Raw genomic sequence first — 25,035 nt, forward strand, 5'->3', positions numbered from 1 at the left:
TGAAACTTTTCAACTGAATTTATATGCTGTGGTAGTGAAGTAAATACTAGTAAATGTAAGTTACTCATACCAAGGCAGCTTCATTATTCTATCCACCACAAGCTATTGAAATAAACATAATTTTAATTAAAAATAAATTTTTGAAACTTGTGTATAATTTCCCCCGGTTCTATTTTTAAACTTTCCTTTTGCAGCTCCCATGATAATTTGTGGGTAAAGGCACTTTGCAGTATGTTGCTGAGCCATACAAATCACGAAGGTAGCTGCCTTAAATGCTGGTCTGTTCTGAGTTAACTGATGTCAGTAAAATTGCTGCACTGGGGCTCCTGGGCGAAATGGGAAAAATCAGCCAGGCATCACGGTCCGGTTCCCCCTGCTGGAAAGCGTGTGTGTGGATGTCTTGTAAGGATATGATCAGGCTCAGCTCTGATGCCTTCCATTGTCAAATAATTTAGCAGCAGTCGGTCTTTGTGCTCTTGTATGAAGAATGGCCACTTTGGGTTAGGTATTGGAGAGCTACCAATACTTGTGGTGCAATAACTGTTATCAATCAGCATCTTCAGGAGACAAGACATTTAAAAAAAACAGATTTAAGTTCATTTATAGAGAGTAATCAATGTTATGATACATGTTTGCAAACTGTACAAATATTTAAAGAAGTATTTAGTAATTCTCAACAAATATTCATTCCATTGAGAAATAAAAACTCCACAGGAAAAGTAATCCATCTGTGGCTAACTAAAGAGGTTAAGGATAGTATTAGATTAAAAGAAGAGGCTTATAATGTTGCCAAGAAGAGTACGAAGCCTGAGGATTGGGAGAGTTTTAGAAACCAGCAAAGGATGTGATATGTCCTTACTATACAGTATAAATGCACACGAGGCCTATACTTGAGAGAAGGTCACTTTGTGACCAGTTACCTTTATTGCCAAGACCTCAAGTGATGAAGGTGGGTGGAGCTTCCCCTTTTACACCTGAAAGTCCAGGTTAGGAGTGTCTCCCACAAGTTCACCCCCTTGTGGTCAATGTTCTCAAGGTGTACAACTTAGGTCGGCTTATACATGGGTTACAATGATAATTGAATACATGACATCACCTCCCCCCCAAATTCTTATTGGGATCACAGGTTAAGTCTCTCTGGTGGTTTACGCTCCCTTGTAGAGCGCCTGAGTTGGGGCTCCGGTTGTTGGGCGCTGGCCTGAGTGTCTGCTGTTTGCGGTGCCTCAGGCCTGTCCGGACTGCCCACAGTGACTGGGTTCTCCTCCACTTGGTTCCGGTGTTCGGTCACCTGTGGTGGAGTAAACGCCACGTCGTGTTCTTCCTCTGCTTCTTCTGTGGGGTTGCTGAACCTCCTTTTAGTTTGATCTACGTGTTTGCGGCAGATTTGTCCATTGGTAAGTTTAACTACCAAATCCCTATTCCCCTCTTTGGCAATCTCAGTGCCTGCAAGCCATTTGGGCCCTGCAGTGTAATTAAGGACAAAAACAGGGTCATTGACATCAATACATCGCGCGTTCGCATTCCTGTCATGGTAGTCACATTGTGACTGACGCCTGCTCTCAACAATTTCTTTCATAGTAGGGTATATAAGGGATAACCTGGTTTTGAGCGTCCTTTTCATTAGCAGCTCTGCGGATGGGACCCCTGTGAGCGAGTGTGGTCGGGATCTATTGTCCAACAGGAGGCGTGATAAGCGGCTTTGTAGGGAACCCCCTTGGATTCTGAGCATCCCCTGTTTGATTATCTGCACGGCTCGTTCCGCCTGGCCGTTCGAGGCCGGCTTGAACGGTGCCATTCTGACATGGTTGATTCCATTGCCTGCCATGAAGTCCTAGAATTCAGTGCTTGTGAAGCACGGGCTATTATTACTGACCAAGACATCAGGTAGACCATGGGTGGCGAACATTGCCCATAAACTTTTTACCATGGCAGAGGATGTGCTTGAATTTAAAATGGCACACTCAATCCATTTGGAGTAGGCGTCTACTACAACCAAAAACATTTTTCCCATGAAAGGACCTGCGTAGTCCACATGGATGCATGACCATGGCTTGGCGGGCCAGGACCAGGGGCTAAGGGGGGGATTCTCTGGATGTATTGCCCAGCTGAGCACACGTGTTGCATCTGCGAATACAAAGTTCCAGGTCTGCATCTATCCCTGGCCACCAAATATGTGACCTGGCAATTGCCTTCATCATGACAATGCCCGGTTGCTCATTGTGAAGCTCTCTGATAAACACCTCTCTGCCCCTCTGGGGCATGACTACTCAGTTTCCCCACAGTAGGCAATCGTTCATCCTTGCGCCTATGAAACGGTTTAAATTCCTCAGGGCATGTCCCGTACGTGGCTGCCCAGTCCCCATTCAGGACACATTTCTTAACTAAAGACAGTAGCGGGTCTTTATTTGTCCAGACTTTAATCTGACTGGCTGTCACAGGTGAGCCTTCGCTTTCGAAAGCTTCAACAGCCATGACCATCTCAGCATCATGCTCAGTTGCCCCCTCAGTGGTGGCTAGTGGGAGCCTGCAGAGTGCATCGGCGCAGTTTTCAATGCCTGGTCTGTGCTGAATTGTGTAGTCATAGGCGGCTAACATAAGTGCCCACCTCTGTATGCGGGCCGATGCATTCGCATTTATGACCATGTTGGCCAAAAGGGACGTTGGGGGTTTGTGATCTGTCTCCAGCTCAAATTTCCTGCCAAACAGGTACTGGTGCATTTTTTTTTACTGCATATACACAAGCTAGCGCTTCCTTTTCTACCATCCCGTAGCCCCTTTCTGCCTGGGACAGACTTCTGAAGGCGTAAGCTACCGGCTGTAACTGACCATTGGCATTCACATGCTGCAACACACACCCGACCCCATACCCGCGCTTCGCACGTTAGAACAAGTTTCTTACACGGGTCATATAACGTTAACAGTTTGTTAGAGCACGCAACTTGTTATGCTCCATCAAAAGCCCTTTCCTGGCTGTCCCCCCAGAACCAATCGCGACCTTTGCATAGGAGCACGTGTAGTGGCTCTAACAGCGTGCTCAATTTGGGAAGAAAGTTACCAAAATAGTTCAGGAGCACCAGGAACGAACGCAGCTCCGTCGTGTTACGGGGTCTGGGTGCTCTCTGGATCGCTTCCGTTTTGGACGCAGTGGGTCTGATCCCGTCTGCTGCTACCCTCCTCCCCAGGAATTCTACCTCTGGAGCTAAGAAGACGCACTTCGCCTTTTTCAGTTGCAGCCCTACCCGGTCCAGTCTGCTTAGCACCTCCTCCAGGTTGTGGAAGTGTTCTTCAGTATCGTGACCCGTGATGAGGATGTCATCTTGAAAAACCACCGTCCTAGAAATCGACTTGAGGAGGCTTTCCATATTTTGCTGAAAGATCGAGGTGGCCGAACGAATCCCGAAAGGACATCTGTTATACTCAAACAACCCCTTGTGTGTCATGATGGTGGTAAGCTTCTTCGACTCACTCGCCAGCTCCTGGGTCATGTAAGCTGAGGTCAGGTCCAATTTTGAAAAAAGTTTGCCACTGGATAGCGTCGCAAAGAGGTCTTCCGCTCTCGGTAGCAGGTACTGGTCTTGGAGTGACACCCGATTGATGGTGGCCTTGTAATCGCCACATATCCTGACCGACCCATCCGCCTTGAGCACCGGCACAATCGGGCTCGCCCAGTCACTGAATTCGACTGGCGAGATGATGCCTTCCCTCAGCAGGCGGTCCAATTCGTATTCTATCTTTTCCCACATCACGTACGGCACCGCTTTGGCCTTGTGGTGTACTGGCCTGGCGTCCGGGTTTATGTGAATCACGACTTTGGCCCCCATGAAAATGCTGATGCCGATGCCGGGTTGAAATAATGAGTCAAATTTGTCCAGGACCTGTGAGCATGATACTCGCTCCACAGAAGAAATTGCATTGACATCGCCCCATTTCCACTTCATGACAGCAAGCCAACTCCTCCCCAGTAGTGCAGGACCGTCCCCCTGGATAATCCAGAGTGGCAACCTGTTCTCCGACTCTTTGTGGGTCACGACTACCGTGGCGCTGCCTAGCACCGGAATGATCTCCTTTGTATTTGGCCGTAGCTGTGCATCAATCGGCAATAATTTTGGCCTCCTGGCCTTGGACACCCACGACCTTTCGAACTGTTTGATACTCATCAGGGACCGGCTGGCCCCAGTGTCTAGCTCCATTAATACTGGGATGCCATTGAGGAGCACTTTCATCATTATCGGTGGCGTACTGGTATATGAACTGTATATGTGCTCCACATGAACTCGCTGAACTTCAGCTTCCAACGATTTCCCTTGTATGGCTTACATCGGGCCTGTCCTCCTTGTACATCAACCTGGCTGCAGGCTTCCTGCACATACACGCCAAGTGACCGCTGACGTTGCAGTTTCTGCAGGTATACAGGTATATTGCTGATACCTGCAAGCTCTGGCTGGGTGTTTGCCTCCACACCTCCAGCATGAGCTGGAGGCCCCATTGTTGGAAACAAAAGGTCCATTACCAGTCGATCATCTCTGACAGTCTCTGTAACTGTCCTTAAGCGCACCATTAACAGGTGTTGATGGCCCCATTATTGGCCGCATTGTCCATTGCGATGGCATGAATCGCCATTCAGCTAGCCATTGTCTCTGTTGAATTCCCCTTTTGGGTTCGACTACATGTCCGATTGCCCTTGTCTGCCTAGAGAACTGTGTGCCGCATTAACAATGTTGACTCCCTGGTCATTTGCTGCATTTGAGTCAAGATTTTTGTCATACATCATTCTGGTCTCTTCCTCCCCTGTGATAAATGTCTGGGCTATCAGAGCCGCCGCTTCCAAGGTCAAGTCTTTAGTCTCAATCAATTTGCTGAAAACCCCAGTGTGCCTGATGCCCTGAATAAAAAAACGTCTCGCAGCATCTCTGCTCTGCATGCATAGGCTCGCCAGTCACCGGAGATCTGCCACGAAGTCAGGAACACTTTGCCCTTCTCGCCGCCGGTGCGTGTAAAACCGCTGTCTCGCCATGTGCATGCTGCTCGCCGGTTTAAGGTGTTCCCCGATCAACTTACTGAGCTCTTCAAACGTCTTGTCCGCCGGCTTCTCTGGCGCTAGAAGGTCCTTCATCAGGGAGTACGTTCTGGATCCACAAACCGTCAGGAGATGAGCCCTGCGTTTGTCGGCCGAATCCTGTCCCAACCATTCCTTAGTGACAAAACTTTGCTGTAGTCTCTCAATAAAGTCGTCCCAATCATCACCAACACAGTACCTCTCTTCTGTGCTGCTAGTGGCCATGCTCGCGTGGTTTAAATCCCAGTTTCTCGTCGCCAATGATATGTCCTTACTATACAGTATAAATGCACACGAGGCCCATACTTGAACGAAGGTCACTCTGTGACCAGTTACCTTTATTACCAAGGTCTCAAGTGATGAAGATGGGTGGAGCTTCCCCTTTTATACCTGAAAGTCCAGGTTAGGAGTGTCTCCCACAAGTTCACCCCCTTGTGGTCAATGTTCTCAAGGTGTACAACTTGGGTCAGCTTACAAGGGTTACAATGATAGTTGAAAACATGACAGGATGACCAAAAAATCGATAGAGGGAGAAAATAGAATATGAAAGAAAACTAGCAAATATAAAAACAGATTGTAAGAGCTTCTACAAATATGTAAACAGGAAGGGAGTAGCATAAGTAAACTTGGGTCCCTTAGAAGCTGAGACAGGAGAAATTATAATGGGGAATAAGGAAATGGCAGAGATGTTAAACAAATAATTTGTATTTGCCTTCACAGTAGGACGCAGAAAAGCATACCAGAAATAGTGGGGAACCAAGGGTCTAATGTGAGTGAGTAACTTAAAGTAATTAATATTAGTAAAGAAACAGTACTGGATAAATTAATGGGACTGAAAGCCGACAAGTCCCCTGAGCCTGATGGCCTACATCCTCGAGTTCTAAAAGAGGTGGCTGCAGAGAATGTGGATACATATTGGTTGTGATCTTCCAAAATTCCCTAGATTCTGGAATGGTCCCAGTGGATTGGGAGGTCGAAAATCTAGCACCGTTATTCAAGAAAGGAGGAAGAGAGAAAACGGGGAACTACAGACCAGTTAGCTTGACATCAATTGTCGGGAAAATGCTGGAAGCAGTTATTAAGTAAGTGTAACAGGGCACTTAGAAAATCATAATATGATTAGGTAGAGTCAACATGATTTTATGAAAGGGAACTCGTGTTTGACAAAGTTTTTTGAGGCTGTAACTGGCAGGATAGATAATGGGGAACCAGTGGATGTAGCATATTTGGATTTTCAAAAGGCATTCGATAAGGTGCCACACAAAAGGTTGTTATACAAGATAAGGCTCATGGGGTTGGGGATAATATATTAGGATGGATAGAGGATTGGTTGAAAGACAAAGCAGAGAGTAGGAATAAACTGGTCATTTTCAGGTTGGCAGGCTGTTACTAGTGGGGTGCCGTAAGGATCAGTGCTAGGGCCTCAGCTACTTACAATTTATATTAATGGCTTAGAAGGGACTAAGTGTAATGCATCCATATTTGCTGACAATACAAAGCTAGGTGGGAAAGTATGCTGTGAGGACAATGCAAAGGGATGTAGACCGGTTAAGTGAGTGGGCAAGAAGGTGGCAGATGGAGTATAATGTATATGGAGTATTTGCTTTGGTAGGAAGAATAGAAAAACAGAATACGGTGAGAAACTACTAAATGTTGGTGTTCAGGGGGATTTAGGTGTCCTTTTACGCAAAACATGAAGTTAACGTGCAGGTATAGCAAGCAATTAGGAAGGCAAATGGCGTGTTGGCCTTTATTGCAAGGGGATTGGAGTACAAAGTCTTGCTGAAATTGTGCAAGGCTTTGGTGAGACCAGACCTGGAATACTGTGTACAGTTTTTGTCTCTCTACCTAAGGATACACTTGCCTTAGAAGGCATGCAACAAAGATGCACTAGATTGATTTGTGGGATGAGAGGGTTGACCTATGAGGAGAGATTGAGTAGAATGGGCATATACTCTGAAGTTTAGAAGAATGGGAGGTGATTTCATTGAAGCATATAAGATTTTGAGGGTGTGACAGGGTAGATGCTGAGAGGCGGTTTACCCTGGATGGAGAGTCTAGATCTAGGACTGAGATGAGGAGACATTTCTTAACTCAGAGTTGTGAATCTTTGGAATTCTCTATCCCAGAGAGCTGTGAGTGCTTAGTCATTAAGTATATTCAAGGATGAGAGCGATAGATTTTTGGACTCTCGGGGAATCGAGGGATATGGGAATCGGGCGGAAAAGTAGAGTTGAGGTCAAAGATCAGCCATGATCTTATTGATTAGTGGAGCAGGCTCGAGGGGTTGTATGGCCTACTCTTGCTCCTATTTCTTGTTTCCTTATATGTGCAGTCAATTTTGAACATGCTCTTTATTGTAACTGAAGTGTAATTTGAATGCCCATTGGAAAAAGAACCACATCCCAGAACCAGTATAAACTACTGTTTAGTTTCAAAAGTGTTGATGCTGACAATGCTGACCTGCATGCATTTTCATTTAGTCATGAAGTTCGAGAACTCCAGGCCATATACTTCTCCGTAATTACTTGGACTACTGCTCAGCTAATAAGAAATCTGCTTGTTTCAAAACTAGTGAATGATCTTCGTTTTTCCTGCTTGATGTCCACAGAGCACCCCACCTAGTGGTCCAACCAAGAACTGAACAAATACTGAATTTATGTCCACTGTTGAAGTAATTTTAAGAGTTGGGTAAACCAGCCTAGGGATTCATAACTATTTGGGAAGTTCTAAAGGTCACAAAGTTGTCGATTTGTACCCAAATTACTTAATTTTTTTCTAAACTTCAAACTGCAGTCAGATGATTAAGAATGTCTATATATTAGAACATGTGGTTTCCCAGTTCTGCATTGTTATTATTCGTCGCTGATTATCATTAATTATAGCATTTTATGGATTTTAAAATTTATTAAGGGAAGAATCAATTATTTTAAAGTCACTGGCAACCAGTCGAAAATTCTATTTGACTGATTACTAGGTAATAACTCATGAGAAATACATCCAGTGTTTAAAGGTCAGTGTTTTCATTTATTCCAGCCTACCATCGTGCTTATTCCCTCAAGTAATTTTGTGGAACATTTTAGTTATCTTAGATGACTCAGTAAAAGCAGTGTGCAGTTTTTTAACAACATCACTGGATAATATTTTATAAAACTGATCATTGTTTTCTGAACTTAGAATTATTGGTTTTGAACAAGGTTATTACTAGGCTTATTTAGTGCACTGACACCAGTTTGTTATCGGAAAACAATTGCACTTAAGCTTATTCCAGTAGGTTTTATTGTTATATGATGCTCTTAATTCATCAGCTCAAATTGCTCTTACCATCAGCAATAGACCAATGGTCACCAGTACTTCACCCTGGTGTAGTATAGTTCAAAAATTCTTTTAGCTACAGCCCAAGTTTAGAAAATCCAAATCTATAATTATATACTAGTGGATGTTTTGCAGAGTTCAAGTGAGCTACTTCAAAGATTTCCTATAATCACCATTGTGCTTTAGTAAAATCCTAGTGGCAACGCCGCTTAAATTATTTGCCATCCTGCTTTTAGCCATTATTCCTAAATGGGATTTAAGCTTTCAATATGTGATTTTTGCTGTGCTGTTACTGAAAGTGTTTAGAAACACATTAAAGTATATAGCAAATTAAAGTATTATTGCTGTGCCAAGCTTTGGTCAAGTAATTACAGGTTTGTGATTATAGGGAAATTATTGGCAGTTAAATATTATGTTAAACTGCTGTTTGCGGAAGGGATAGTATCATTCAGTGTTTGAAAAAACGCAAATGTTGATTTACTTGGAAATTCAAATAGCTTCTTCCTTTGATACTTGCCCCTACTGTTGTTTGCCTTTTGGATTTGTTTAGATTCTCAGTTCTGTAACAAGTGTGGATTTAAGTGGCTTATGGTTCAGTAGCAATGTAGTATTAACTGGCAATATAAAAGAAAAAAATGAGGTACAAGTAGTGTGTTACTTCAGAAGGCAACAGCTAACTCGTGCATTCATTGACTTAACTCCTCACTTAAGCAGAATGTGCAAAGCAATTGTTGTAAAAATTGCTTTACATTTTAGAGGCTACACTTTAATCCCTGACTTTGTGTTTCATTCCTCAACCCCCTCCCTCTCCTAACAGCATAAAATGTGAGAACACTCAGCACCACATAGTCTGTTTCCATTTGGAGGAAAGGATGGTCATGGATGTTTGGTACTCTATAACTATTGTCAGCACCATTCTTTGATTGTCTAATGCCAGATGCCAGATACTTGCCCCTCTCCTCCCCAAAGAAGTTCGCACTATAACTAGGTGCTTCATCATTTTACTGACATGCCTGAGAATTGATGACAACCTGCTGTCAGGCAGTTCTGGGACTTCAATCCTTAATATGGTTGAGAGATAAGTCATGCTACAATTGGGCTGGCAGACCATGAAATCTAGGCTGTTTCAGTATGTGGAGTTATATTATCAACTTCTAAGAAAACATCTTTATTGCTCAAGTTTTCTTTTTCTATCATTTTTACAGATTTTAATGTTTAGTATCAAATTGATTAAGTTTAAAGCAGTAAATTGCTTGTCCAAAAAACAACAATTTCTGTCGAGTTTTCTTCCCTCCCATCTTCTCCTAAAGGCGCTGACAGCTTGCTCTTACCAAGATGTCTCCACAAGATCCTACAAATCCCCTGGGAGGACAGGCGCGCACCAACATCAACGTCCTCGCCCAGGCTAACATCCCCAGCATTGAAACACTGACCACACATGATCAGCTCCGCTGGGCAGGCCACATAGTTCGCATGCCAGACACGAGACTCCCAAAGCAAGTGCTCTACTCGGAACTCCTTCACGGCAAACGAGCCAAAGGTGGGCAGCGGAAAAGTTACAAGGACATCCTCAAAGCCTCCCTGATAAAGTGCGACATCCCACTGACACCTGGGAGTCCCTGGCCAAAGACCGCCCTAAGTGGAGAGAGTGCATCCGGGAGGGTGCTGAGCACCTCGAGTCTCAATGCCGAGAGCATGCAGAAATCAAGCGCAGGCAGCGGAAAGAGCGTGCAGCAAACCAGTCCCACCGAACCCTTCCCTCAACGACTATCTGTCCCACCTGTGTGACAGTCTGTGGCTCTCGTATTAGACTGTTCAGCCACCAAAGAACTCACTTCAGGAGTGGAAGTAAGTCTTCCTTGATTCCGAGGGACTGCCTATAATGATGATGACTCTGGTTGTTGAACATGCTCCAGTTTCAGTAGGCATTTTGACTGTGCGGGACTTCATAAATGAGCCTGATCCTGTCCTTGAGCATATACAGAAGTTCCTTATCATACAGTCCCTCGAGGTCGAGGATGATTTGCTTCCAGGCTAAAAATGAGTACTCAGGTGACCAATGAACTAATTTTAAATGGTGGAAGATGCCTGTGCATGAATTCTTTTAACATGGGGTGGCCGTTGCACACCAGTCACCACACGGGAAAAATTCCTCGATGATGATCAGGAGTGAGAAGTCTGATTAATTCCCCCTACATCCCTGCTTAATCTGAGTTCTAAGACCAATTCTAGTGTGCCTATCATTTCTCCAGCTTACTCAGAATGGTGATTAAACCTGAAACTTTCCGAGACTGTGGCTCAGCTACTCCCTCTGGATAAATTCCATCATCAGAGAGGCTCAGACTTTTTTCTGTTCAGTTTTTCTCCAGCTTTCCCACTCTCTTCCTCTCCAAAAACTGTTACTAGTTCTGTCGGTGTCGGTAGCCCTTCAGTACTTTGCCGAAATGGTCAGTCTTCATGTGTGAATCTAGATAATGCATTTGGAAACTGTCGTTCTGACAAATTCGCATTTTTTTTCCTCTTATACAGAAAAATACATAGAAGTTACAACACGGAAACAAGCCATTTGGTCCAACCAGTTCCTATTGGCCTTTACCCTCTATCGTCATATTATATTTACCCACCCTGTTCTATATCCCGTCGTCCTTTTTTTTTTCCATGTGCCTATCCAATCTAATGTTGAATGTTGACATAGTTTCTACCTCAACCACTAACCCTGGAAGTGAATTCCACAGCCTCACAACTCTCTGTGAAGAGGTTTCTCCTGCACTCTGTTCTATATCTCTTGCATTTAATATTGTATCTATGGCCCCTCATTCTAGACCCTTCTATATCACTTGCATTTAATATTGTATCGATGGTCCTTCATTCTAGACCCTTCAACTACTAGAAATAGTCTTGTTTCTATCTACCCTATCCCATCCTTTCATAGTTTTAGAGACTTCTATCTAAATCTGCTTTGTTCTAATGAAAAATGCCACAATTTTTCAAGTCAGTTTTTTTTAATTGTATTTCCTTATACCAGGCATCCGAGCGAATCTGTACTGTACCCCTCAAGTTTCAATATCCTTCCTGTATTGGGGTGGCCAATTCTGAACTGAGGCCTTTTTAAGTGCATGTAGGCTCATTATTATTTTGACTTTTATATTTTATACCATTTGTGAAAGTCTCAAATTACATTCTCATTTTATGTCCTTATCACAAGCCTTTAATGTCTTGAGATGCTATACCCCCAAATTTCTCTGATCTTCCACAGCACCAAACCTTCTCCTTTTCAGAGCATAATTACTGCTTTTTTACCAAAATGCATCATCTCACACTTAGACATTGAATTCCATATGTCACATTTTAGCCCATTTCTCCATCTTATTGACATACCAGTGTGGTTCCTATTGGTCTTCTAAAGAATTAACTTTATCTCCTATGTTGGTATCATCTGCAGATTTTGACATCACTCCCTCTACACCAATGTCCAAATCATTGATCTACACAGTGAACAGAAGTTTCTCCAGAACTGAACCCTGTGGGACACCACTACCCACCCAACCACTCTGGAAAAATTGCCCTTAACTCCTCCTCCTCTGTTTCTAACCAATTTTTAATACAGGTTGCTAACCTCCTCCTAATTCCACCCTCTTTAGTCTTCTCTTGTTAAATCTCCATGTGTTATCTTGTCAAAGGGTTTCCTAAAGTCTGTTTATTACTTTCACAGTATTTCCCCTATTTCCATATCTGTTACATCCTCAAGATTTGTCATGCATAATATTTCCTTTTGAAATCCATGATGACTGTTTCTAACTATTTTCTCTCTACGTAGATATGTGATAATTTCATCCTTAATTAAAGGCTAAAAGTTTCCCTACCACAGATGTTAAGATGACTGGCCTGTAATTACTTAGATTAGCTCTGAAGGAGTACATGCACAGTTGACAGACATGCAAACCAACCTCCATATCATAAGTGTTGTGCTGTTAGGTGTAGTTCAGTGCTTTGATGCGCAAAGCCCAAGGAAAATGTAAGTGTGGCAAGGCTTTCAATTGCAATGTGCATCATGATTTTGTACCATGCTGAAGTACAAATAATGACAAAGCCGTAAGGTTGTGAGGGTTTGCATGGATGAGCAGGCAATGTGGAACAGGTTGATGGCCAATATTTTATGGCATGGAATCCTGGCCATTTACCTACTACTTGGTACTGTTGGGTAGTCTTACTATTACAGATTCCTTGAAGAGTACTGTCTTCTCCTATCATTGGTTCCCGCATTTTGCACAGTGTGAAATCTTTAGATTTACTGGCTTGAAATTTCATGTTGCATGTTGCATTGTACAAATTACCCTGATGGTGAAAAAAAAACATATTTCATGTAAAAATAGGTTTTAGTTCAGTGACCCACATAAACAGTCGATTATATGCAAATTGCATTATACAAGGTGTAACATTCTCCATCGGGAGGTCAAGTGTGTTCTCGATGACCTTCTTGACCTATAATCAGCTAATTGGACATGCATTTTAAGCAAGATGATAGAGATGTTCAATTTTACTCCCCTGCGGGTGGTGAACAATGCTGCTATGCTCTGCTCCATCTAGAGGCTGGACTACAAAGTAGCAAAATGTACCCGACTCTCGTAATCAAGTTTTACATGACTATCGGCTCTCGGGAATGGAATTCTAGGTCTACTAGTTGAGAGACAAGTGTTCTCCTGGTCTGTACCACTTCAATCCCCTTCAGAGTTTCAGTGCAATAGTTTAATACAAGATTAATATTCATCACGCTATACTAGGTCTCCTCTCCCGTCCTGTGACAGTTGGAGCTGGTGCTCTCCACTCTCTGTCCTGTGACAGTTTGAACTGGTGCTCTCCACACTCCCATCCTGTTACAGTTGAAACTGGTGCTCTCCACTCTCTGTCCTGCGACAGTTGGAACTGGTGCTCTCCACTCTCTCGTCCTGCGACAGTTGGAACTGGTGCTCTCCACTCTCTCCTGTGACAGTTGGAACTGGTGCTCTCCACTCTCTGTCCTGTGACAGTTGGAACTGGTGCTGTCCACTCTCCTGTCCTGTGACAGTTGGAACTGGTGCTCTCCACACTCTCGTCCTGTGACAGTTTGAACTGGTGCTCTCCACTCTCCCGTTGGTGTAGGAGGGAGGGCTTTCGTTTCCTGAACAATTGGGACTGCTTCTGGGGTAGGTGAGACCTGTACAAGTCGGACGGGTTACACCTCAACAGAGACGGGACCAATGTTTTTTTTTTCTTTTTTTTTCGTAGCCAATCTTTCCAATTCTTTGTCAGATCACAAACGCCAGAGGTCACCTTGCACACATCAAGGATCACCCTGCGCTAATGTTCTTAGCCAAAAGGCCTGGAGTCCAAGCACCGTTCCTGGAAGTACTGCAATATCAGGTTCGTGCCATGGAGGTGGATGGGTCAGCAACCCCACACACCTCCGTGGAGGTGGATGGGTCAAGCCACCCCACCCACCTCCTATTTCCAAAAAGCATAGGAGAACCACCTTCCTGATACAGGGAGAACCACGTTGGGGTCATGGTTACTCCCCTGTCAGGTCAGTTACGTATGATCTTAGCCAAAAGGCCGAGAAGTGACCAATGTTCTCGCGGGTGGTTTTGGGTTGGGAGGGCTTTAAACTAGCTTGGCAGGGGGATGGTAACCCAGGAGAGGGCTCTGAGCTAGTTAGAGTGGGTGAGAGCTCAGATGAACAGAAACCCAAGAAAGAATGCAAAAGGCAGGAGACAAGAGAGCAGAGTAGCACTGGGTGATAGGAAGGGACAATATGTATGAATATAAAAGGGCTGCAGGAGGGGTCAAAACTAAAAATCATGGTTTTAAAAACTAGTATTAAAACACTTTACCTAAACGCACGCAGCATTCGAAACAAAGTAAATGAGTTGATGGCACAAATCATTACAAATGGGTATGATTTGGTGGCCATTACTGAAACGTGGTTGCAGGGTGGCCAAGACTGGGAATTAAACATACAGGGATATTTGACAATTCGGAAAGATAGACAAGAAGGGAAAGGAGGTGGGGTAGCTGTTAATAAAGGATGATATCAGGGCAGTTGTGAGAGATGATATTGGCTCTAATGAACAAAATGTTGAATCATTGTGGGTGGAGATTAGAGATAGTAAGGGGAAAAAGTCACTGGTGGGCGTAGTTTATAGGCCTCCAAATAATAACTTCACGGTGGGACGGACAATAATCAAGGGAATAATGGAGGCATGTGAAAAAGGAACGGCAGTAATCATGGGGGATTTTAACCTACATATCGATTGGTCAAATCAAATCGCACGGGGTAACCTTGAGGAGGAATTCATAGAATGCATACGGGATTGTTTCTTAGAACAGTATGTTACAGAACCTGCAAGGGAGCAAGCTATCTTAGATCTGGTCCTGCGTAATGAGACAGGAATAATAAACGATCTCCGAGTAAAAGATCCTCTCGGAATGAGTGATCACAGTATGGTTGAATTTGTAATACAGATTGAGGGTGAGGAAGTAGTGTCTCAAACGAGCGTACTATGCTTAAACAAAGGGGACTACAGTGGGATGAGGGCAGAGTTGGCTAAAGTAGACTGGAAACACAGACTAAATGCTGGCACAATTGAGGAACAGTGGAGGACTTTTAAGGAGCTCTTTCATAGTGCTCAACAAAAATATATTCCAGTGAAAAAGAAGGGCGGTAAGAGAAGGGATAACCAGCCGTGGATAACCAAGGATATAAAGGAGAGTATCAAATTAAAAACCAATGCGTATAAGGTGGCCAAGGTTAGTGGGAAACTAGAAGATTGGGAACATTTTAAACGACAGCAAAGAATGACTAAGAAAGCAATAAAGAATGGAAAGATAGATTACGAAAGTAAACTTGCGCAAAACATAAAAACCGATAGTAAAAGCTTTTACCGATATATAAAACGGAAAAGAGTGACTAAAGTAAATGTTGGTCCCTTAGAAGATGAGAAGGGGGATTTAATAATGGGAAATGTGGAAATGGCTGAGACCTTAAATAATTATTTTGCTTCGGTCTTCACAGTGGAAGAGACAAAACCATGCCAAAAATTGCTGGTCACAGGAATGTGGGAAGCGAGGACCACTATCACGAGGGGTATAATGCTGGACAGGCTAATGGGACTCAAGGTAGACAAGTCCCCTGGTCCTGATGAAATGCATCCCAGGGTATTAAAAGAGATGGTGGAAGTTATAGCAGATGCCTTCGTTATAATCTACCAAAATTCTCTGGACTCTGGGGGAGGTACCATCGGATTGGAAAGCAGCTAATGTTACGCTTCTATTTAAAAAAGGGGGCAGACAAAAGGCAGGTAACTATAGGCCGGTTAGTTTAACATCTGTAGTGGGGAAAATGCTTGAAACTATCATTAAGGAAGAAATAGCGGAACATCTAGATAGGAATAGTGCAATCAAGCAGACGCAGCATGGATTCATGAATGGGAAATCATGTTTAACTAATTTACTGGAATTCTTTGAGGATATAACGAGCATGGTGGATAGAGGTGCACCGATGGATGTGATGTATTTAGATTTCCAAAAGGCATTCGATAAGGTGCCACACCAAAGGTTACTGCAGAAGATAAAGGTACGCGGAGTCAGAGGAAATGTATTAGCATGGATAGAGAATTGGCTGGTGAACAGAAAGCAGAGAGTCGGGATAAATGGATCCTTTTCGGGTTGGAAATCGGTGGTTAGTCGTGTGCCACAGGGATCGGTGCTGGGACCACAACTGTTTACAATATACATAGAGGACCTGGAAGAGGGGACAGAGTGTAGTGTAACAAAATTTGCAGATGACACAAAGATTAGTGGGAAAGCGGGCTGTGTAGAGGACACAGAGAGGCTGCAAAGAGATTTAGATAGGTTAAGCGAATGGGCTAAGGTTTGGCAGATGGAATACAATGTCGGAAAATGTGAGGTCATCCACCTTGGGGGGGGGGGGGGGGGGGGAAACAGTAAAAGGGAATATTATTTGAATGGGGAGAAATTACAACATGCTACGGTGCAGAGGGACCTGGGGGTCCTTGTGCATGAAACATGAATCCCAAAAAGTTAGTTTGCAGGTGCAGCAGATAATCAGGAAGGCGAATGGAATGTTGGCCTTTATTGCGAGAGGGATGGCGTACAAAAGCAGGGAGGTCCTGCTGCAACTGTACAGGGTATTGGTGAGGCCGCACCTGGAGTACTGCGTGCAGTTTTGATCACCTTACTTAAGGAAGGATATACTGGCTTTGGAGGGGGTACAGAGATGATTCACTAGGCTGATTCCGGAGATGAGGGAGTTACCTTATGATGATAGATTGAGTAGACTGGGTCTTTACTTGTTGGAGTTCAGAAGGATGAGGGGTGATCTTATAGAAACATTTAAAATAATGAAAGGGATAGACCAGATAGAGGCAGAGAGGTTGTTTCCACTGGTCGGGGAGACTAGAACTAGGAGGCACAGCCTCAAAATACGGGGGAGCCAATTTAAAACCGAGTTGAGAAGGAATTTCTTCTCCCAGAGGGTTGTGAATCTGTGGAATTCTCTGCCCAAGGAAGTAGTTGAGGCTAGCTCATTGAATGTATTCAAATCACAGATCGATAGATTTTTAACCAATAAGGGAACTAAGGGTTATGGGGAGCGGGCGGGTAAGTGGAGCTGAGTCCACGGCCAGATCAGCCATGATCTTGTTGAATGGCGGAGCTGAGTCCAAGGCCAGATCAGCCATCATCTTGTTGAATGGCAGAGCAGGCTCAAGGGACTGGATGGCCTACTCCTGTTCCTAATTCTTATGTTCCTATGTTCTTATAAGTCTTTCTTTGAATATTTAAAAAATATATATTATCTGTTGGGTGTACATATGAACATGTCGGAGAAAAGACTAGCTTGTCCATCCAGTTTGTCAAACAGTTATGTTACCTTATCCATCACGGTACAGACACTTCCTATCCACCCGGTGCCATGTAATCTCCTGGGAGAGGTGGAAAAAAAGATTCAAAACCCAGACCATTGGAACATAAGAATTAGGAGCAGGAGTAGGCCATTCCGCCCCTCGAGCCTGCTGTGCCATTCAATCTTCTATCTCAGCTACACTTTCCTGCACTGTCCCCATATCCCTTGATTCCCTTAATATTCAAAAATCTATCAATCTCTGTCTTGAATATACTCAACGACTGAGCATCCACAACCCTCTGGGGTAGAGAATTCCAAAGATTCACCACCCTCTGAGTGAATAAATTTCTCCTCATCTCAGTCCTAAATGGCTGACCCCTTATTCTGAGACTGTGGTTCTAGACTCCCCAGTCAAGGGAAACATCCTCCCTGCATCTACCCTGTAAAGCCCTGAAAGAATTTTGTATGTTTCAATGAGATCATGTCTCATTCTTCTAAACTTGAGAATATTGGCCTAGTCTACTCAATCTCTCCTCATAGGACAATCTTCCCCCCCGCCCCCCCCCCCCAATCCCAGGAATCAGTTTGGTGAACCTTCGTTACACTCTCTCTCTATCCTTCCTTAGGTAAGGAGACCAAAACTGTACACAATGCTCCAGGTGTAGTCTCATCAGGGTCCTACATAATTGCAGAAAGACATCTTTACTCTTGTACTCAAATCCTCTTTAGGCCAAGGGGAAGAAAATCAGGGAACTTCCTCTCTGACCCCTTCAGGCAATCAAAACTAGTCCAGGGGACCTCATTGACTCTGACCTTATATTACAAGATACCTACCTCTTGTATTGCATGATTGCGACTCCAGCCAGAAACGGGCCCAACTGTATCTTGAAGATATACAACGAATCGGTGTTCACCGCACAAACTGGCAAACTGTTCCACAGATGCTCTGGAAAAAGAAGAACCACCTAACATCCAACCTAGTTCTGTCAGTATGTAACTTGTAAGCGTGACCCCGATCCCCTCTAACCTATCCAGTTGTTGTAATATATCCATGCAAATCCTCGATCAAATCACCTTAGTCTCTGCTTCTCTAAAGTATACACACCTAGATATCTGGGTAGCTGCCATGCTTTAATCAATGTTGAGGCTCTTCTTTATATCTTTTCCAAAGCCTCCATATTCCCCCACCATGTGAGGGGACCAAAACTGGATACCATATTCTAAATGAGGCCTAACCAAGGTCTTGTACAAGGACAAAATGGTAAGTTTTGTTTTGTAGTAAATTATCCTGTGAATGCAACCTAGTAGAGGTTCAGGTCAGCGAAAAAAATGATACTTCAAAATTGAATTTCACGGGCATTTCTTGAGATTTTCTGATTTCTGATTCTATATTAAACTTAAGTCAATTTTAAAGTGAAAACATTCATTTATATAAAAGTTTATAAACTGTTAAATAAAAAAAATCACTATTTAGTGTAAAGGCATAATAAATTAAAAAGAACTTGTATTTGTATGGCGCTTTATCAAGTTGTGCTTTACTTACAATTAATTACTTTGAAGTGTATTAGCTATTCATATGTATACAAATGTGGTAGCTATTTTGCACACAGCAAGATTCTAGAGTCAGGAGATGAAAGAACAGCTAATTGTTTTTGGTGTTGGCTGAAGGAGTGATTTTACCCAGAACACCAGGAGAATGCCTTGCTCGCTCTTAAATAGTGCCATACAGATTTTAACATCCACCTTAAAAAAAAAAACCAAACATGCACTCTTGCCTGAAGAAGCTCCAACAATGCCTGAGTACGGCATTGAAATGTTAGCCTGGAGTTTTGGAGTGGGGCTTCAGCCCTCAAAGGTGAGAGTGCTGCCACCTACATTAAACTGACACTTATTAAAGGACCATCCGCATTATTGTGGAGCAATACATCATGCTGAACTGAGGTGCTGCTCAAAGGAATTACTGACATTGACACGGAATTGCAGTCGCTATTATATTCTGCTACTTGGATTTTCAGATAATCAAGGATAAAATATGAAGCTGACTAGAGGTCAAAGCATGAGAAAATAATTCCTCTTTCCATTGGCTTTCCAATGCTAAACTGTAGCATACAGGTGCAGTTAAATTGGGATTGACTCTTGGAGGTCATGGGTTTGCAGTTCAGTGGTGCTCTCCTGGAACCCAAGCATCAAAGTAAAAAAATGCCTCATCAGATTACTTATCCAACACCAGGTTAGGCAAATCAGGAAACTAGTGGGCATTTGAAGCAGTCTGTTCACACCTGTCCAGTTCAAATTTGTTGTTTCTGCTCTTAAAGTGGCCTCAGGGCATACTGTACTTTGAACTTGGAGACGTTTATTTTCTATGGTTTACCTTGCATTTTGATTCAGATCAGCTATCAATTTGAAGCTACATAGTTCATTTGGTTTGTGTCTCAATTAGTACCTGCTACTTTTTAAATTAAATTCATTATGTAAAAAAGTCTTACCGAAGCCTGCTTTCAGTTTACTATACATCTCTGTGAGTTGCTTACCCACCAGAGTGATGGTATTTAAAAATAAATCACACCAGTACTTACCAAAAAAGAGTATTTAATACTATGTGGTGCTTGTCTTTTGTAGCTACTTGATTTGTTTATGGTGTGGGACTGGTCAACATATCTAGCTGATTATGGACAAGCTACATCCAAGTATCTGAGAGTGAATCCCAGCACAGCTCTGACACTTCTTGAGAAGTAAGCAGTTATATACTTTTTTACGGTTCTTTTTTATGTTTACAATTAAGTATGATTACCACAGAACTTAGACAGTATATAACAATGATTCTTGGTCAGTATTATTTTAAATGATTTGCAGTCTGAAGAAAAGTATTAGTCTGTTCATTATTTGCATTTTTACTTTATTTTCCATTTTGTCTTGTCATTTATAAGAATAGGGAAGCTGTATTGTTTATATTTGTGTTTTAGAATTAAACTGGTATTTTAGTTTAACTATTAATGCACATTTCTACAATTGATATTTACATGTTGCAAATTCTACTACATTAGTGACAAAATTGGGAACCCAGAAATGCTATTGTGGTATCTTTTTTTAAGGTAATTAGATTACATCAATGCCAAAACTTTCCTTATAAACTGTTAAATATGCAGATCAACATGTTTTAATACTTTTTGCAACTGTCCTTTCTAATTGCTTGAAGTAGCTTTTGACTTTCATCATTATCATTCCTCTCTTGCTAAATTGTTGCAAAGCAGAGTCTACAGAGGGTAAGTAGTTTGCATACTCTAGGTAGTGCCTCTCATTCATTGTTGCGAATTGAGTGTATGTGGTTCTATTGGGAATTGTATTTTATGTTTTAGTAATAGCTTTGATGATTAATGTGTGCATATTTAACATCATAGATTTATGAGCTCTTGACATAAAGCATTTGTGACATGCTTGATTATAAACTGCTTTGATTTTTGCATTGCTAAACCTGTTTGAGAAAGCAGTTAACATCCAACTCCGTGAGATTGAAAGCTATCCCTTTGAGTGATCTAATGAGGTTTTATTTGCTTGTAATGTGAGCAAGTTTCCTGTTCTGACAGAAATTAATTTTGATTGTTACGGTGGTGTTTTAAGTTTCTGATATTGCGTTTTGGAAATGCTCTTTATACTGCCTTCAAAACCAGAGTTCATTATTTATGCACAATGGTTATGAATAAGGAATCTCTTTATCCAGCTTTGTGTACATCACTTATCTTCATAGAATTATAGAATGTACCCATCAATAGCAACCGGGAGCAAAATAAGTGTATAATTTTGCAATAATTTTTTTAAATCCTGGAAAAGCACAAAAGGTCTGTCGACGCCAGAAAAGAAAAAAGATAAGTTCATGTTAAAAGAAAGAACTTGCATTTATATAGTGACTTTCACAACCGTCGATGTCCCAAAGTGCTTCACAGTCAGTGAAGTACTTTTGAAATATAATCAATGTTGTAATATAGGGAAATTTGTGCACCGCAAGCTTCCACAAATGACAATGAAATTGATGACCAGAGAAATATCTCACATTCTTCTTTGTCCCCTCCCCGGCTTCCACTCTCTCCTGCTAACCATCTTCTTAAACCCCTCCACCCTCACCTCCTGACAAATGTGACTTTTTTGACTCTAACATTGAGACCATACAATCAGCTGCCTCTGCCACTTCCCTTCTTTCCCCTAGCCCACTGGGACAAATTTCCTCTGTTTTTGGTGATGTTGGTTCAGGGATAAATATTGACCAGGACACCGGGATAACTCCCCTGCTCCTCTTTGAACAGTGTCTTAGGATCTTTTACGCCCATCCGATATGCTGAAAGATATTACCTTCTACAGTGAAGCATTCACCCAGTACCACATTAGAGTGTCCGTCTAGATTATCTGCTCAAGTCACTGTAATCGGACTTTAACTCATAATCTTCTGACTCAGAAGTGAGAGTGCTACTACTGTACTCCATTTTTTTACAGTTTCATGGAAATTTTAAACAAAAATCCCTCCACCTCTCCCAGACCAAGCTTTTGGCACCTCACCCACACATCTATTCACCATCTGGACAATGAGTGTTGGCAGGTGATTTGAATCATGAACATCAAGTCCTGGGCAATCTCAAACCTGTTCTCAAATGAAGCAGGAGCTGCTGGATAGCTGAGCCCAAGGACCCAAAGTCCAAATTTGATCTGACTGAGTTTGGATTGTCTCTGTATGGCTTTGGGTACCTGAAAACAATAACTCGGCCCTGGAGGGGTGAAAAGGAGATATTTTAGCTATCATGATGTTGCAGCTTAAATCTCAAGTACTTGAACTTTAAAAGTTTCATTTGGCTCGGGTATCCTACTACAAATTACACAATTTTGATACTCCCAACAGAAGCCCATTATTTTTAAGTCAGAAGAGCCAGGTATAACTCTTGCATTTGTTTTCCTCCCACTCTAAGCAATGGCTGCAGCCAAGATGGTAAAAGCCAAAAACATGGCTGCAGCCAGCCAGTCTGGATGAGATGCTTCTGCTTCCCAAAACAATGAAGCACTTTACTCACACCAACTGGAGCTGGGATACTATCTCCTGCATTACTACAGCCAGTCAAGCTGACAGCTGATGTTGTTCACCCAAACTACAAATTACGCAATCTCATCAACAGGAAGATGAAAACCTGTAAAAGTCATTTGAACCTGTTCTTTAGTTTAGCTTGCATAATTGTCTGCAGCCTTCTCTCTCCTTCTCTAATGCCTCTCCACCCTTGTCCAGCTGGGTGGGACTGCACTTGCGTGGTTCTATTCTTATCTATCTAGCCGAGGCCAGAGAATCATCTGAAATGTCTTGGATGATGTGGAATCTATATGGGTAGAGCTGCAGAACACCAAAGGGCAAAAAACGTTAGTGGGAGTTGTGTACAGACCTCCAAACAGTAGTAGTGATGTTGGGGAGGGCATCAAAAGGAAATTAGGGGTGCATGCAATAAAGATGCAGCAGTTATAATGGGTGACTTTAATATGCACATAGATTGGGCTAGCCAAACTGGAAGCAATACGGTGGAGGAGGATTTCCTAGAGTGCATAAGGGATGGTTTTCCAGACCAATATGTCGAGGAACCAACTCGGGGGGGAGGCCATCTTAGACTGGGTGTTGTGTAATGAGAGAGGATTAATTAGCAATCTCGTTGTGCGAGGCTCCTTGGGGAAGACTGACCATAATATGGTGGAATTCTGAATTAGGATGGAGAATGAAACAGTTCATTCAGAGACCATGGTTCAGAACTTAAAGAAGGGTAACTTTGAAGGTATGAGGCGTGAATTGGCTAGGATAGATTGGTGAATGATACTTAAGGGGTTGACTGTGGATGGGCAATGGCAGACATTTAGGGACCACATGGATGAACTGCAACAATTGTACATTCCTTTCTGGCGTAAAAATAAAAAAGGGAAGGTGGCTCAACCGTGGCTATCAAGGGAAATCGGGGATAGTATTAAAGCCAAGGAAGTGGCATACAAATTGGCCAGAAATAACAGCGAACCCGGGGACTGGGAGAAATTTAGAACTCCGCAGAGGAGGACAAAGGGTTTGATTAGGGCAGGGAAAATGGAGTATGAGAAGAAGCTTGCAGGGAACATTAAGACGGATTGCAAAAGTTTCCATAGATATGTAAAGAGAAAAAGGTTAGTAGGTCCCCTGCAGTCAGAATCAGGGGAAGTCATAACGGGGAACAAAGAAATGACAGACCAATTGAACAAGTACTTTGGTTCGGTATTCACTAAGGAGGACACAAACAACCTTCCGGATATAAAAGGGTTCGGAGGGTCTAGTAAGGAGGAGGAACTGAGGGAAATCCTTATTAGTCGGGAAATTGTGTTGGGGAAATTGATGGGATTGAAGGCCGATAAATCCCCAGGGCCTGATGGACTGCATCCCAGAGTACTTAAGGAGGTGGCCTTGGAAATAGTGGATCATTGACAGTCATTTTCCAACATTCCATTGACTCTGGATCAGTTCCTATGGAGTGGAGGGTAGCCAATGTAACCCCACTTTTTTAAAAAAAGGAGGGAGAGAGATAACGGAAACAGAGATAACAGCCTGACATCGGTAGTGGGTAAAATGATGGAATCAATTATTAAGGATGTCATAGCAGTGCATTTGGAAAGAGGTGACATGATAGGTCTAAGTCAGCATGGATTTGTGAAAGGGAAATCATGCTTGACAAATCTTCTGGAATTTCTTGAGGATGTTTCCAGTAGAGTGGACAAGGGAGAACCAGTTGATGTGGTATATTTGGACTTTCGGAAGGCTTTCGACAAGGTCTCACACAAGAGATTAATGTGCAAAGTTAAAGCACATGGGATTGGGGGTAGTGTGCTGACGTGGATTGAGAACTGGTTGTCAGACAGGAAGCAAAGAGTAGGAGTAAATGGGTACTTTTCAGAATGGCAGGCAGTGACTAGTGGGGTACCGCAAGGTTCTGTGCTGGGGCCCCAGCTGTTTACACTGTACATTAATGATTTAGACGAGGGGATTAAATGTAGTATCTCCAAATTTGCGGATGACACCAAGTTGGGTGGCAGTGTGAGCTGCGAGGAGGATGCTATGAGGCTGCAGAGCGACTTGGATAGGTTAGGTGAGTGGGCAAATGCATGGCAGATGAAGTATAATGTGGATTAAATGTGAGGTGGTAAAAACAGAGAGACAGACTATTATCTGAATGGTGACAGATTAGGAAAAGGGGAGGTGCAACGAGACCTGGGTGTCATGGTACATCAGTCATTGAAGGTTGGCATGCAGGTACAGCAGGCTGTTAAGAAAGCAAATGGCATGTTGGCCTTCATAGCGAGGGGATTTGAGTACAGGGGCAGGGAGGTGTTGCTACAGTTGTACAGGGCCTTGGTGAGGCCACACTTGGAGTATTGTGTACAGTTTTGGTCTCCTAACTTGAGGAAGGACATTCTTGCTATTGAGGGAGTGCAGCGAAGGTTCACCAGACTGATTCCCGGGATGGTGGGACTGACCTATCAAGAAAGACTGGATCAACTGGGCTTGTATTCACTGGAGTTCAGAAGAATGAGAGGGGACCTCATAGAAACGTTTAAAATTCTGATGGGTTTAGACAGGTTAGATGCAGGAAGAATGGTCCCAATGTTGGGGAAGTCCAAAACCAGGGGTCACAGTCTAAGGATAAGGGGTAAGCCATTTAGGACCGAGATGAGGAGAAACTTCTTCACCCAGAGAGTGTTGGACCTGTGGAATTCCCCACCACAGAAA

At 42.9% G+C, this 25,035-nt stretch overlaps 1 protein-coding gene and 1 non-coding gene across 16 annotated transcripts in view; one reads left to right on the forward strand and one right to left on the reverse strand.

The window, feature by feature from the left end:
• exoc6 (exocyst complex component 6) overlaps nucleotides 1-25,035 on the forward strand; it is a 281,622-nt gene that overhangs the window by 241,913 nt on the left and 14,674 nt on the right. For 14 of the 15 annotated variants that reach the window (XR_011592777.1, XR_011592770.1, XR_011592771.1 and 11 more), the window contains one exon: nucleotides 19,890-20,002. Coding sequence is in view for 6 of the 15 variants with exons in the window: in XM_070876814.1 (XP_070732915.1) it covers nucleotides 19,890-20,002 (113 nt within the window). In the remaining 9 variants the exon portion in view is untranslated. Of the gene's footprint in view, nucleotides 1-19,889; nucleotides 20,003-25,035 lie in introns of those variants that run through there. The other variant, XM_070876819.1, reaches the window with a different exon arrangement.
• LOC139260598 (U2 spliceosomal RNA) lies at nucleotides 13,776-13,972 on the reverse strand. Its single transcript, XR_011592819.1, has one exon. It is a non-coding gene; the product is annotated as a U2 spliceosomal RNA (small nuclear RNA).

The sequence above is a fragment of the Pristiophorus japonicus genome, chromosome 3, assembly GCF_044704955.1.
Source record: "Pristiophorus japonicus isolate sPriJap1 chromosome 3, sPriJap1.hap1, whole genome shotgun sequence".
Classification (NCBI taxonomy): domain Eukaryota; kingdom Metazoa; phylum Chordata; class Chondrichthyes; family Pristiophoridae; genus Pristiophorus; species Pristiophorus japonicus.